Here is a 14,034-nt window from a genome sequence, read left to right as displayed (position 1 = left end):
TCTGCTGCATTTTCCACTATATAGCGCTCAGAACTGGCCTGCAGATTTTGAAGGCATGTTTGTCTTATTGCCTGATATGAATAATTCCATTAGTGAACTGGGCGCTAAAACAGCAAAGACAGTGCATTCAAATAAACAGCATTTTTACAGAGTGCAATTCATTCTTAGTGAACTCACAATTAGTGTGAGTATGTTAGGGAGCAATTACATAGGACTCATTTTTGCATTAAAATCAGTTAGATGGAGCGGAACGGAATTGAACAGATGGTGAGTTTATAGGCACATTAACTTCCATACACTGGTGCTAATGTACACACTCAATACACTCAGGTCAAGATGCTTAACCTGCTCCTAGATTCATCTGATTGGTCCATTGTTTGAAAACTGATATTGATCAGCTGTGCTGCGTGTCAAAAGTTGAAATTTTTTACTTACAAATTGTAAAAATACAGGCTTATTGTAAGGTTTGCTGAAAATATTGACGTCTGTCTGGTGCATGTGTACTTAGACAAACAATTAAAATATAGTGCAGATGGAACACAGTCCTTAATTCCTGTCTAGGGCCTTTTCTCTCCATAATTATTCAAACATTTTCACATTAGTCTTATGTGAAACCACTTTTTGGGTACTTTGGATTTTGCATGTTTACATTGTGGTTACATGTTTACATTTATAATTAACATCCTTTGCTTACCTGTGTGACCTTTTCTGTGACGTTATGTGTGCGATCTTTGACCTTTGGTGCGATGATGGTTTTCTCTGAGGAATGAGGAGAGGACGCTCGCTTGTCGTTGTTGGTCTCTGAGAAATTAAGAGTGATGAGGGGGATTTTGTTGATGGTGCTGTACTTAGTAAGGTTTGAGTCAGATGTGGATCCCAACAGGCTGGACTTGATCTGATTAAATGGACCTGAAACACACACTCACACAATAAGTATGGTGACATTCTCTCTTGATATTAAAACATCAGCAGCAGGTCTAGCAGCAGTTGCTTTTGTATTGACATCAACACTGATAACTTTTGATGTGCAAGTTCAACCAAAAATGAAAAGTCTTGTTTACGCACCCTCACATTGTTCCAAACCAGCATTACGTTCTTTCTTCCATAGAACACAAAAGAAGATATTGTGTTCTTTTTCATATTTATGATCATATCGGAGCACTCTTTTTCATATTAAGGATTGAGTCTGTTAAGATCCAAAAATTATTAAAAAAGACATCACAAAACTAGTAAATACGCCTTGTGCACTTTATTTTTATAAGTCAAAATTGTTATTTGTTGAAAATCTTCACCTCAGTCACAGCTATCAAATCTCATTAAACTTAAATCAAGGCACTTCTCTGCATGTTTGACTTTAATGACAGTACACACGAAAATCAGTGTGGTTTGACATCATTAAGTCAAACCTCACACAACGCATCTTTAAACACAATGCTAAACATACAGGAGCATGAATAAGATTTGAGGACAATGGCAGGGTGGAAGATTTTTAGCCAATAACAATTTATCTTTTGCTCTGTTCCACAAACTAAGATTTTGTATGGCTTCAGAAAACTTAGAATCTACAGCACAAGTCATATGACTACTTTTATGGTAATTTTATGGTGCTTTTTGGTCCACCAGTACCCATTTATTTTTGTTGTATGGAAAAGAGCACTCTACACATTCTGCAAAATAACTTCTTTGGTGTACCACGGAAGAAACAAAATCATAAATTTTTGGAACGACACGAGGATGATAAACTTTTTATATTTGGGTGAAATATTCTATTAAGAATATGCATTTCTTTAAGACCACAACAAAAACAACAAAATCCCAATTGTAAACATAAGATACAAAAACAGCAGACGTACAGACGACAGAGACATGCTTTTAGATGGTTAAACAGACAAAAAAGAGAAGCTCTAGCCATACCCCCAGCCATCCAAGAGCGTGACACTAGCCAATGAGAAAAAAAGCGAAAGAGAGGGGGAGGGGGAGTAGAGAATGGTTTAACTTTTGAAAAGTCAAAAGATCAAAGGTCAGGAGAGAATCTGGTATCATCTTAAGGACTACACTGACGTAAACAGGTCACTGAACTGAAATGGTGCTCACAGTCTTGTATATCGAAAAGAGTTACGACAAGAAAGCAAGAATATAAACTATTCGTTCTCCTGCAGAATATATTAACCTTAACCCGAGGGCTGGAAAAACCCATGTCAAGTTAAAAAAAGAGAGAGGAAGAATAAGACTGGGAGAGGAGGAATAAAAAGAGGGATTGAGAGAGTAGAAGCTGCTAAAGCTCATTCTTTGTTCTTGGAGTATTCACTTAAATATTGCAAACAAACAGTACGTTACAGCGGTTCTCGGTCCCATGCAGTTCCACATCACGTAAATAAGGCATTACACATGCAAATCTTTTCTCCTCTGTCACACACACATCTATTATTCAGAATTTTCTTTTAAGGTAATTTGATGTGTTAGAGCATTCTAGGTATTTTGGTGCATGTTTCCGGAGCATTCAGTGTAAGCCTGAGCATGCTTCAGACAGGCAGGCATGTGCTGATTATCAGCTCTGTTACCTTTAATACTACGGCCATTATCTGAGAGCATTAGAGCATAGGTTGACAGGGTAAAAGGAGAGAAATATTACAGGAGACAGTGAAAGGCAGTCAACAGCATCAGTGATATGTGTATATTGTGTGTGAGGGCTGTGTGCATTTCAGGTTTAATATCCTTGCGGGGGCAAAATGTTCTGTAAATGTCCCCAGGAGAATAACAGCACCTGACAATCTGACAATCTTGTACCCATGTAAATCTCACAAAACCTGTCAAGAAAATGTCAAGGCCATAATTTACCCCAATATCAAAATAAATAAATAAGAAATTATAAGGAAGTTAAACCCATATTTAGGACCATTAAAATTTTTTGCATAGTAAGCACATTTCCCTCAAATTTATTTCTTCTTCTGTAAAGCAAAAAAATAAATAAAAATATCTCATTATTGCAAAGCTAAAAAATAAACAAGGATTTATTTATATATTTATTTAGTTGTTAAGTATTTATAAATAATGGTGGAATGTGTTGTACCACTTTTATGCTGATTTTAATTAAATTGTTTAACAGTAAATTTTACTATAACTAAGAAAAAATACTGTATTACAGTAATGGACTTTTGTTTTGTTTTGTTTCTATGCAATATATATATATATATATATATATATATATATATATATATATATATATATATATATGTATATGTGTATGTATATATACAGTGCCTTACAAAAGTGTTCAGACCCCTGACCAATTATCTCATATTACTGAATCACAAATGGTGCAATGAAATTTCATTCTGTTTGATATTTTATTTTAATGCACTGGAACTCAAAATCAGTTATTGTTAGGTGACATTGGTTTAATGTTGGGAAATATATATATTAAAAAAAATAAAAATCTTGCTTGCATAAGTATTCAACCCCTGTGCTGTGGAAGCTGCTAGGTTACACAGATGAAAGAAATTGCCCTAACGAGGACACAATTACTTTACCACTGGCATCCACCTTTGAATCATTAAAGTTGCAATCACATTTTCTGGATAAAAAACCCATTGTTGAAGGATCATTGGTCAGGCTGTGAATCTGAAGGAAAATGAAGACCAAAGAGCATTCCACAAAAGTTAGAGATAAAGTAATAAAAATGCACAGATTAGGGAAAGGGTACAAAATAATATCCAAATGTTTGGATATCCCAGTTAGCACAGTTGGATCAATAATCAGGAAGTGGAAACTGCACCACACCACCCAAGCACTGCCAAGAAAAGGCCGTCCCTCAAAACTCAACGCTCTAACAAAAAGGAGACTTGTGAGAGAAGCCACAGAGAGGCCAACAATCACTTTGAAGGAGCAACAGAGTTCAGTGGCTGGGAGTGGAGTAATGGTGCACCAATCAACCATATCAAGAGCACTGCATAACGCTGGCCTGTTTGGGAGGGTTGCAAGAAAGAAGCCATTACTCAAAAAGTACCATCTGAAAGCATGTCTGGAGTTTGCCAGAAAGCATGTGAGTGACCCAGCAGCGATGTGGGAGAAGGTTCTGTGGTCAGATGAGACCAAGATAGAGCTTTTTCACCAAAACTCATAGCGCTATGTGTGGCGCAAACCTAACACTTCCTACGCCTCAAGACACACCATCCCTACAGTGAAATATGGTGGTGGCAGCATCATGCTGTGGGGATGCTTCTCATCAGCAGGGACTGGGCATCTTGTTAGAACTGAAGGAAGAATGGATGGAGCAAAATATAGGGAAATACTGCAAGAGAACCTGCTTCAGTCCACTAAAAAATTGAAGCTTGGGAGGAACTTCACCTTTCAGCATGACAATGATCCCAAGCACAAGGCCAAAGCAACATTGGGGTGGCTCAAGAACAAAAAAGATAAATGTCCTACAGTGGCCCAGTCAAAGTCCTGATCTCAATCCTATTTATTTTTCATAAAAATATTTCCCAACAAAAAAACAATGTCACTTTACAATAACTGATTTTGAGTTTCAGTGTTTTAAAATAAAATATCAATCAGAATGAAATTTCAATGTAATTCAGTAATATGAGAGAATTGGTCAGGGGTCTGAATACTTTTGCAAGGCACTGTATATATATACAACTAAAAATCTCTTAGAAAATATATAATAATAGCCAACAGAATTTAAAAACATTTAACTGTTGTGATTTTATATCACCTATGTCAGTTATATTAACTTTGGTTAACTTACCTTTTACTGTAAAGGCCATTTTCTTAAAGTAGAATTTTGGTCCTTTAGCAAATGTAAAATCTAATTTTTCATAACAGGTAAAGCCCCCTTATATTTTTATAGCAACATTTTGCATATTTTCATAAGGTAAATGTTCATGTTGTTTAAAGGAATGGGGAAACCTTAACCTGATTCATCTAGTACCCTCTTTGTATTAAGGCTTATTTAAAGTAATTATTACCCAGCTCATATTAACCCTCCTATTGTCTTAAGGAACTGCACCAAATTCTTGTCCTTTGGGTCATTTTTTACAACACTGACCCATTAACACAATGGAAGGAACTTTCATTTAAATTATTATTTCTCTTAAGAAAAATACATTTTCTTTTTTTTTTATTTGTTTTGATGGTATTCACAAAGTCACAAAATTGTATTTATAACGTATTCTTTACCTGTCCCAAGTAAAGAATGACCCTAAGTCAATAAGAGGGTTAAGGACAATAGATGTGAATGGGAAGTCCCCACAAAGATACTGTAAGTAAACATCTGCGCATTTTCTTCTGCGTAATTTCTGGTCCTTCCGGGCACTGGTTGCTGTGATTGACAACTGGTGAGTCAAAGGCAGCACAAATCAAATCATTTTATGTTACTTACAGTGGCAGTTGGTTTCTAAATGCATATACCTGTTTGTACATATTGGTGTGTGTGTATACCTTCGCTAGCATGGCGATCACGGTACATCCTCTGCGTGCTGAGTCCTTCTAAATCTTGTGTAGATGATGCTCTCCTAATAGTGCACATACTGGCCCGCAATGCCCTACCGGAAGCAGTCCCCAAAGGCTCCTGAGGGTCCACCCGTTCCCAGGGAACCCGTGGAGATGAGTGATCCTGTGGCCCGGATATTGGTGAGCACGACCCCAAATAACTCTGACCAATCAGAGCCCGCGTGTCATTTCCATAGGAGGGGCTACAGCTCTCACCGGTGGGGGGGTGGAGTTCACGTGGAGAGAGGGAAAGAGAGAGAGATGACGAGCAGGATGAGTGTTTCTCATTCTGATCAGCCGAATGGATGGTCACCTCATCCGGGTCCTCCTGAGGGAGAGACTGTTTACTCACTCCCAGCATGCTCAGTGGTGCAGGCAGACGAAAACGGAAGAAACGTCCTTTTTCTGCAAAAAAAGACAGAGAGAGAGAGGGAAGGAACAGGGTTCGGGGGAGGTGTTGAAAAAGAAGCATTATTTCATTATCCTGTATACTGTAAAATGGCAAATATAGCTAACAGCTCTTTTTTTCTAAATCAGTTGGATGCTCTGGTAGATAGGAAGACCTTGTAAAAATTACATAAAGACTAATAAAAGTATAATCATTTCCATTATCATCAAACCTCAACATGTATTGATTATAAATGAAACACTGTCATCACAGTGTAATATTAATGTGTTTGACTCATTTTCTAATTTGTGTCTGTGCTGTCAATTGTTCCGAAACGTCCGCTTTTGTAAACCCTAATGAATTCTTAAACATTAAAAAGGTAAAAGGGTTTATGTTCCAAAACGTACATTAAACTTGGATAAAAGAAAGTATTTTAACATAGTAAAAAATACACACAGTGGCCATTATTCATGAAGCACAAGCAGAATAAATTTGTGTGTTGAAATCATTAGTAAAACAGATCTTAGGTAAATTATCCAATTCAATTAAATGGAACAATTTATGTATTAATCGTTTTACTAACGATTTACTGATTTAATTTGTTCTGCTCATGATTTATTAAAAAGGCCTAGCACCATTAAATTTCTTTCCAGCTTAAAACAGAGATACTGAGGAAATTACTGAAGATCCTAATCCTATCGTAATTATCCTACTATAGTCTTTTGCAGTAAAAACATTTAAATAAATCTACAACAGGTACTAAGTTCATGTTAACTGACCTACTGAACTAAATACATACCTAACTGAACTAATATCCAGCCACTCAACAATGTGATTTTTTTGTTGAACAAGTCATAGACGTATTTTTTAACATAACATAGACATATTGTAAACATTTCATATCCTCTATGTAATTAGGAATCTTGCTCTCTCGCTCTCTCTCTCTCTCTCAATATAGGGCCTATGCATAATATCCAATATATACAGTTGAGTGCATTAGTTTGCATCCGCATTTTGCCTCATAAGTTTACACATCCCTTTCAGAATTTCTACAAATATAAGAGATAAAATATCCAGGACTCTATTTTCATGACCGTGCTAGGCACAGCACAACGACCGTGCGCTACGTCTTATCCAATTTTTTTAATTAAAGTGCAATTTTCATGCCAGTGCAAAGAGCAAGTAGTTCTGCACTGTTCTAGCAGTTGCAAACTATTTTGAGATGACTGAAACAGCAGAACCAGTGAGCACTCTGCGTGCATGTGTTCTTTGAGAAGTGGCAGAGCACCTCTGAATACCCAGCGAATCAGATATGCAGTGGCTTTATTCTATCGTCTGTTCTTCAAAATATAATCAAGTGTGTTTCTTCAAATGTGCGTCTTTGTGTCTGACAGCATTTCTTGTCACATGTCACTCCAAGATTTTTATAAGTCACCCATCACAGAAATAACCCACCATTGCGCAAAAAAATATCCACATTTGGCGGGTTGGTGGGTGCTAATTTTACTCTGAACAAAAGGAAAAACATGGAATTTACTAATTTCACTAACCAGAGGTTACATCAGATATACACACATTTAGTTGATGGGAATCAAGCAATAATATTTACAAGAAAAAGAGAGAACCGCTCGCTCTTAGGCTGGAGATTTAGCCTCAATGAACCATCTGAAACCGAACATAAATGCCAAGAAACTGAAACCTGCTTAAAATTATAAAATAGTTCAATAGGATGGATACAATGCAACAGTTATTACATCTAATATTTATCCTTGGACATGTCCATGTTGTCATGATTTCTCTGAGAGAAACTTCACCCTGGTAACGTGTGGCCATGGAACTTGTGTCACCATCAGACATGTGTGACATTCGCTGATACGAGTGACACAGTGAGCGCTGAATGTCCCGTGTAATTAAAATAAATTCCACTGATCATGCAAACTATAACATAGCTACATACAACACCACAAACTTAAATGTTTATCTGTTCTGCTGTTGCTAATAAAATAATAGTATGAAGACAGACACCCTTGGTATAGCACCTTTCCAAAGCTCAAGGATGCTGTACAGAAATTAAACATAAAACATTAAACAGAGTGTGGAGGCGGGGGTGTGATTGAGCACCGATCTGTGGAGAGTGAGGTCCGGGAAAGCTGACTGGTTAAGAATTTACACCTGTGCTGACACCTGTTTGTGTTTCCAGTGAGCTGTGGCGGCGATAAAATGAGAGGAGACGTCGGCAGATGAGAGACATAGTTGTGCTTGAACCGCCTGTGTGTGTGCAGAGAGTTTTGCTGAAAAGCGACAAGATTAACTTGCAAGTAAAGAACTGTTTATTGAAATGCAGTATGCTGTCTCCTGCTTCCCGCTTCCAGGACGACCCCGAAGTTTCATAGATCTTTTTGAACATGCTGCGGAGGGGTCAGTCCGCTTATTACCACTGTCTTCAAGGGAGGCTCAGCTTGCGGCCCAACAGCTACCTGTCGCAAGTCTACTGGAGTACTCGGACCTGAAACGAGCCATCCTGCAGCTGCACGTTCGCCTTCGCGAACAGCTCCATGAGACCTGTCGGAGGTAGTTGTTGGCCGCAGCGCCATTGGAATTGGCAACCTGGTGGACCTGGTGCAGTTCATAGACCATCTGCCAAAGGGGACAGAGGAGAGGGTCCAGTGCCACCACCCAGCGTCGCTGGAAGAGGCAGTCCAGCTGGCAGAGGACCACTTGGAGGAGTATCCGGAGCCGGCGAATCCTGTTCTCTCTCCAACTCTCTCTCCCTCTTTCTCTTACCCTTCTCCATCCCCTAGTGTATCTGTCCCTACCCACTGGCGATGGGGGTTCATTGCCCCGAAGCCTGCTCCCCGGACCTGGGACGGTTCTATAGCACCGACCCCTTCTTTTCCTGTTCCCATTTCCCACCAGGTTGGTGAATCCGGGGCCGCAGGTGTGGGGGTAAAGTCTGGGCTAGTGTGCTGGTGCTGCAGGGAACCGGGACACATTCAGGATCAATGCCCGGTGATGGATGTGGGGCCCTGGGTCCGAATCCCCAAAGCATCACAAGCTGCCCCCAATTGAGCAGGGACATACTGCATACCAGTGAGTATCCAAGGGGGTATATACCAACCCTTGGTGGATTCGGGTTGTAATCAGACTTCGATTCACCAAATCTTGGTTCAAGGTGAGGGTTTGGGTACAGCATGCCAGATGAAGGTGAGATGTGTGCATGGGGATTTACACGAATACCCTTTAGTGCCTGTTACTGTTCAATTCCAGGGACAAAAACATAGAATGGAGGTGGCGGTTAGTCCCCGCCTCACTCATCCGCTGATCTTGGGTACGAATTGGCCAGCATTTCAGTCATTATTGAGGAAAATGTGTGCGGATGGGTCCTGCGATAGTATAATTTGATTTGGGATTTGTGCAGCACTGGCTGGGGAGGTGGTGCCTGGGCCGTCGATGTCAGCTCCATGTCAGGGAAACCCAGAGGGAAGTGAGGGCTCCGCAAGACAAGACAAAACAAGAGAAGAGTCTCTCAGGCATGCCTTTGACCAAGTGAGAGTAATTGATGGTCAACATCTTCAGCCCAGCGTTGCGCTCTCCTACCCCTACTTTTCAATTATTAAAGACCGGTTGTATAGGGTGACGCAGGATGCCCAAACAAAAGAAAATACAACACAGTTTTAAATGCCGAAAAGCCGCCGGGAAATGGTTTTCCAGGCGGCTCATTATAATCCGATGGCGGGACATTTAGGGCAAGATAAGACACTGAACCATCTCATGGCCTATTTTTATTGGCCGGGCATTCGCGGGGATGTACACAGGTGGTATGCTGCATGTGCGAATATCAGTTGGTGAATCCACTGGCCACTCCAAAAACGCCATTGCTCCCTCTTCCATTGATCAAGGTCCCCTCTGAAAGAATTGCCATGGCCCACGTCGGGCCATTAGAATGGACGGCATGGGGGCATCGCTTTGTTTTAGTCTTGGTGGATTATGCAACGTGATACCCTGAAGCAGTGCTCCTGTGCAACATTTCAGAACGCAGTGTTGCAGAGAATTCCTCTTTAAAATTATCTCCCGAGTTGGGATCTCGAAAGAGGCTAGAACCCCTGTTATTTGCAGCACGAGAGGTCCCACAAGCCTCCATGGGGTTTTCCCCCTTTGAATTACTTTACGGCTACAAGCCTCGGGGCATCCTAGATGTTCTGAGGGAAAATTGGGAGGAGGGACCTTCAGAGAGTAAGAACGAAATTCTATACGTTCTGGACCTGAGAGCAAAACTCCACACATTGGGGCAACTAGCACAGGATAATTTGCTCCAGGCTCAGGAACGGCAGTCCCGGCTGTATAACAGGGGCACTCAGCTACAGGAATTCTCACAGGGAGATAAGGTCCTCGTGTTATTACCCACATCAACTGTCGGAATTTACGTGCTGATGTTTTTTCCAGCTTCGAACTACAGTTGTTTTAAATCGACTTGTCTGACACTATAGTGTGTGTAGTGATATACCGGCCTCCTAAGTTTAATTAGTGGTAGTCTTGAAACAGGATCACTGCCACTGTATCTTAAACATGCTGTAGTGCAAATATGGATCAAATGGTTTTAGCAAACTTTAGACCGATTTCTAAATTGCCATTTCTTACTAAGGTCATAGAGAAAGTCGCTCTTAGCCAATTGCAGAGTTTCTTGGACCAAAATGCTGTTTTCGAGGCTTTCCAGTCAGGATTTAAAACTCACCATATTACAGAATCAGCTTTGTTAAAAGTACTTAATGACATCTTTTTATTAATTGATTCAGGACACTCTGTGATCCTTATGCTTTTAGACCTTAGTGCAGCATTTGATACTATAGATCATTGGAGATCCTTATATCCTGCCTTGAGGAGGTGGTGGGTATTCAGGGTACTGTTCTTAAATGGTTCAAGTCTTTTTTTGTCAAACAGAAGTTTTTCAGTCAATATTGGTCAGGTTTTTTCTTCTTCAGCCACTCTTACTAGCGGGGTTCCACAAGGGTCCATCCTTGGCCCTATCTTGTTTTCGCTATATATGCTGCCCTTAGGGTTTATTTTTAATAAGCATGGTATTTCTTTTCACTGCTATGCAGATGACACGCAAATCTATATGCCCCTGAGAAAATATGATAAGAGTGCTCTAGATTCACTTTTGAATTTTTTAAATGACATTAAAGCTTGGATGTCGATATTTTTTTAAAATCTAAATGAAAGTAAAAAGGAGACTGTTTGGTTTGGGGGATCTGATGTCCCTGACTTTTTGAAACTAGGTAAACTGGCCCCTTTTTGTAAACAAGGTGTTCTGTTTGACAGCTCTCTGAAATTTGACAAACAGATTAACTCCCTCTATTTTAGCTTCTTTGTGTTGACTGCCAGTCCAATACAGAATTGATTTTAAGATTCTTATATTTGTTTTTAAATCTCTGAATGGGTTAGCACCCTCTTATTTGTCAGAACTCCTGCACATACATAAGGTCTTCTGACCAGATGGTTCTGACTGTTCCCAGGTCTAGGCTGAAGCTAAGGGGTGATCATGCATTTTCATTAGCTGCCCTGAAGCGTTGGAATGAATTACCGCTACACATAAGATTAGATCCAACTTTAAATATTTTTAAATGTCGGCTGAAAGCGCACTATTTCTCTCTAGCATTTGGGTAAATGGAGTTTTGATGACTTGCTGTACATTTTTGTTTTTTCTTTTCTGTTAACATTTGATTTTCCTTTGTTTTTTTTTGTTTTTTGTTTTTTTTTGTGGTTTATTTTGTTATTCGTTTATTTGTCCTTCTCTTGGGGTTTTTTATTATTTACTTGCGGCTCACTTTTATTCGATACTGGATTTAATGAAGGGTTACTAACAGATCCCCTTGACTCCCATGTCCTGAGAAAAAACTGCCTTTTCCACTCCGTTTGGCTTACACCAATTCATTACTATTCCGTTCTGTTTGTTTGGAGCCCCGGCTACATTTCAACGACCCATGGACAAAATTCTCCACACACTGCATATGCCGTTGCCTACCTGGATGATATTATTATTTATAGCAATGATTGGCAGCAACATATGCAGCATCTGAGGGCTGTCCTGAGATCGCTGAGATGGGCGGGAATCACAGCGAATCCAAGGAAGTGTGCAATTGGACGGGTGGAAGTACGGTATCTGGGTTTCCACTTGGGTCATGGAAAAGTACATCCCAAAATTGATAAAACAGCAGCTATTGTGGCTTGTCCGAGACCCAAGACCAAAAAGGAGGTGAGACAGTTCCTGGGGCTGGCTGGCTATTATCGTGGGTTTGTATCTAAATATTCGCATGCCAGACTGATCTCACTAAAAAGGGAACACCAGACCCGGTCCAGTGGACGGAGCCATGCCAACAGGCGTTTACACAAGTGAAAGCAGCATTCTGGCCACTCGGGCCACTCATGCATTCTCCTGACTTCTCTCTCCATTTTTTGATACAGACAGAAGCAGGCCGGACAGTTCCCCAGCCTGAGTCGGGCTGTGTAGGTATGTGGATGCGGGGGTGTGATCGAGCGCCGATCTATGGAGAGTGAGGTCCGGGAAAGCTAAGTGGTTAAGGATTTACTCCTGTGCTGAAAACCTGTTTGTGTTTCCAGTGAGCTGTGGTGGAAATAAAAGGAGAGGAGATGGTGGCAGACGAGAGAGAGAGAGAGAGAGAGAGAGAGAGAGAGAGAGAGAGAGTCATGCTTGAACCGCCTGTGTGTGTGTGTGTGTGTGTGTGCAGAGTGTGTTGCTGAAAATCAACAAGATTAACTTGCAAATAAAAAACTGTTTATTGGAACGCAGTTCCCTGGAACTAAGGGATTTGTTACACAGAGAAACATATATAAAATACACATTACAAAACAATGAACAATGGGAGAGCAGCAAAGCATCAAGCTTTGTAACATGGTCAAGAACGCAGGTAAGACAAGCCAATAAAGAACACATACATCGTGGTCCAGAGGCAGGAGGAAACACAAACATCCTCTGTAGTATTTTGCCGCTAAACACCATATCACTGGAATGGTGGCAGACAAAACAGCACAGAGTTCACTTCAAGGATGCTGTTATTGCACAAAAGATTTTAAGAAACAAATGGTCCATATTTCTATTATTCTAATGCATTACATCAAGCCCATTTACACTACCAAATTCTTATGAAAAGGCTGTCTTCATTTATATTGACGTTGCTTGACAGGAAATGTAATATATAACAGGAAGCAGACGTTGCAATAACCGGAGAAAAACCTCACTAATTAAATTGCACTTGACCCAGCCCATTAGCACTTTGCACATGGTTTCGCCAACCCACTTACACCTATACTTAATGCATGCTTGCACGAAAATATCAAAACTTCATGGCCATGCCCACTGACTTTGCATGTACGATGTATCGCATAGCGCTCTTAAAATAAGAAGCTACATAACAGATATTTACATACATCCCACAAGACAAAATAATAACAATTTACACAAATCATCCTGTTTAAATGTTTACATCACTCTTTTTTTTTTAATCCCCTTTTCTCCCAATGTTGGAATGCCCAATTCCCACTACTTTAGTAGGTCCTTGGAGTTGCCTCTGCTTCTGAGACCGTCAATCCATGCATCTTATTACGTGGCTCACTGTGAATGACACCGCGGAGATTCCGCATGTGGAGGCTCATGCTAAACTCCACGATTGACGCACAACTTACCACGCACCCCATTGAGAGCGAGAACCACTTAATCGTGACCATGAGGAGGTTACCCCATGTGACTCTACCCTCCCTAGCAACCGGGCCAATTTGGTTGCTTAGGAGACCTGGCTGGAGTCACTCAGCACACCCTGGGTTTCAAACTCACGACTCCAGGGGTGGTAGTCAGCATCAATACTCGCTGAGCTAGCCAGGCCCCCGCATCACTCTGGTTCTTAATATAGTGTGTTGCCTTCTTGAGCATCAATGAATGTATGTACCTTTTGTAATAGTTGTGTTTTAGTCCCTCGATTGTCCTAAGGGTCAAAAGCTGGATTTCAACATCAGATAGCCACTGTTTGGAAGAACTGAAATGTGCAGAAGATGCTGTAAAGTTGAAGAATGTGCAGTACATGGAGGATTTTCCATAAGAACAGTGGGCAGCTTCACTGCTCAGGACAGTGCAGGGACTC

The 14,034-nt window shown here is 40.5% G+C and overlaps 1 protein-coding gene across 5 annotated transcripts in view; it reads right to left on the bottom strand.

Moving 5' to 3' along the window:
* The window catches only part of LOC127446469 (potassium voltage-gated channel subfamily H member 7-like), a 92,690-nt gene that overhangs the window by 37,281 nt on the left and 41,375 nt on the right, over positions 1 to 14,034 (bottom strand). For 3 of the 5 annotated variants that reach the window (XM_051707408.1, XM_051707412.1, XM_051707409.1), the window contains exons 4-7: positions 5,443 to 5,898; positions 2,562 to 2,582; positions 1,915 to 1,938; positions 695 to 909 (exon numbers count right to left, since the gene is read on the bottom strand). In XM_051707408.1, the coding sequence (XP_051563368.1) occupies positions 695 to 909; positions 1,915 to 1,938; positions 2,562 to 2,582; positions 5,443 to 5,898 (716 nt within the window). The remainder of the gene's footprint in view (positions 1 to 694; positions 910 to 1,914; positions 1,939 to 2,561; positions 2,583 to 5,442; positions 5,899 to 14,034) is intronic. The other 2 variants (XM_051707411.1, XM_051707410.1) reach the window with 2 other exon arrangements.

The sequence above is a fragment of the Myxocyprinus asiaticus genome, chromosome 9 (assembly GCF_019703515.2).
Source record: "Myxocyprinus asiaticus isolate MX2 ecotype Aquarium Trade chromosome 9, UBuf_Myxa_2, whole genome shotgun sequence".
In the NCBI taxonomy this organism is placed as follows: Eukaryota; Metazoa; Chordata; class Actinopteri; order Cypriniformes; family Catostomidae; genus Myxocyprinus; species Myxocyprinus asiaticus.
Note: the sequence above shows the minus strand (reverse complement) of the source record. Positions and strands in the feature narration are given on the sequence as shown.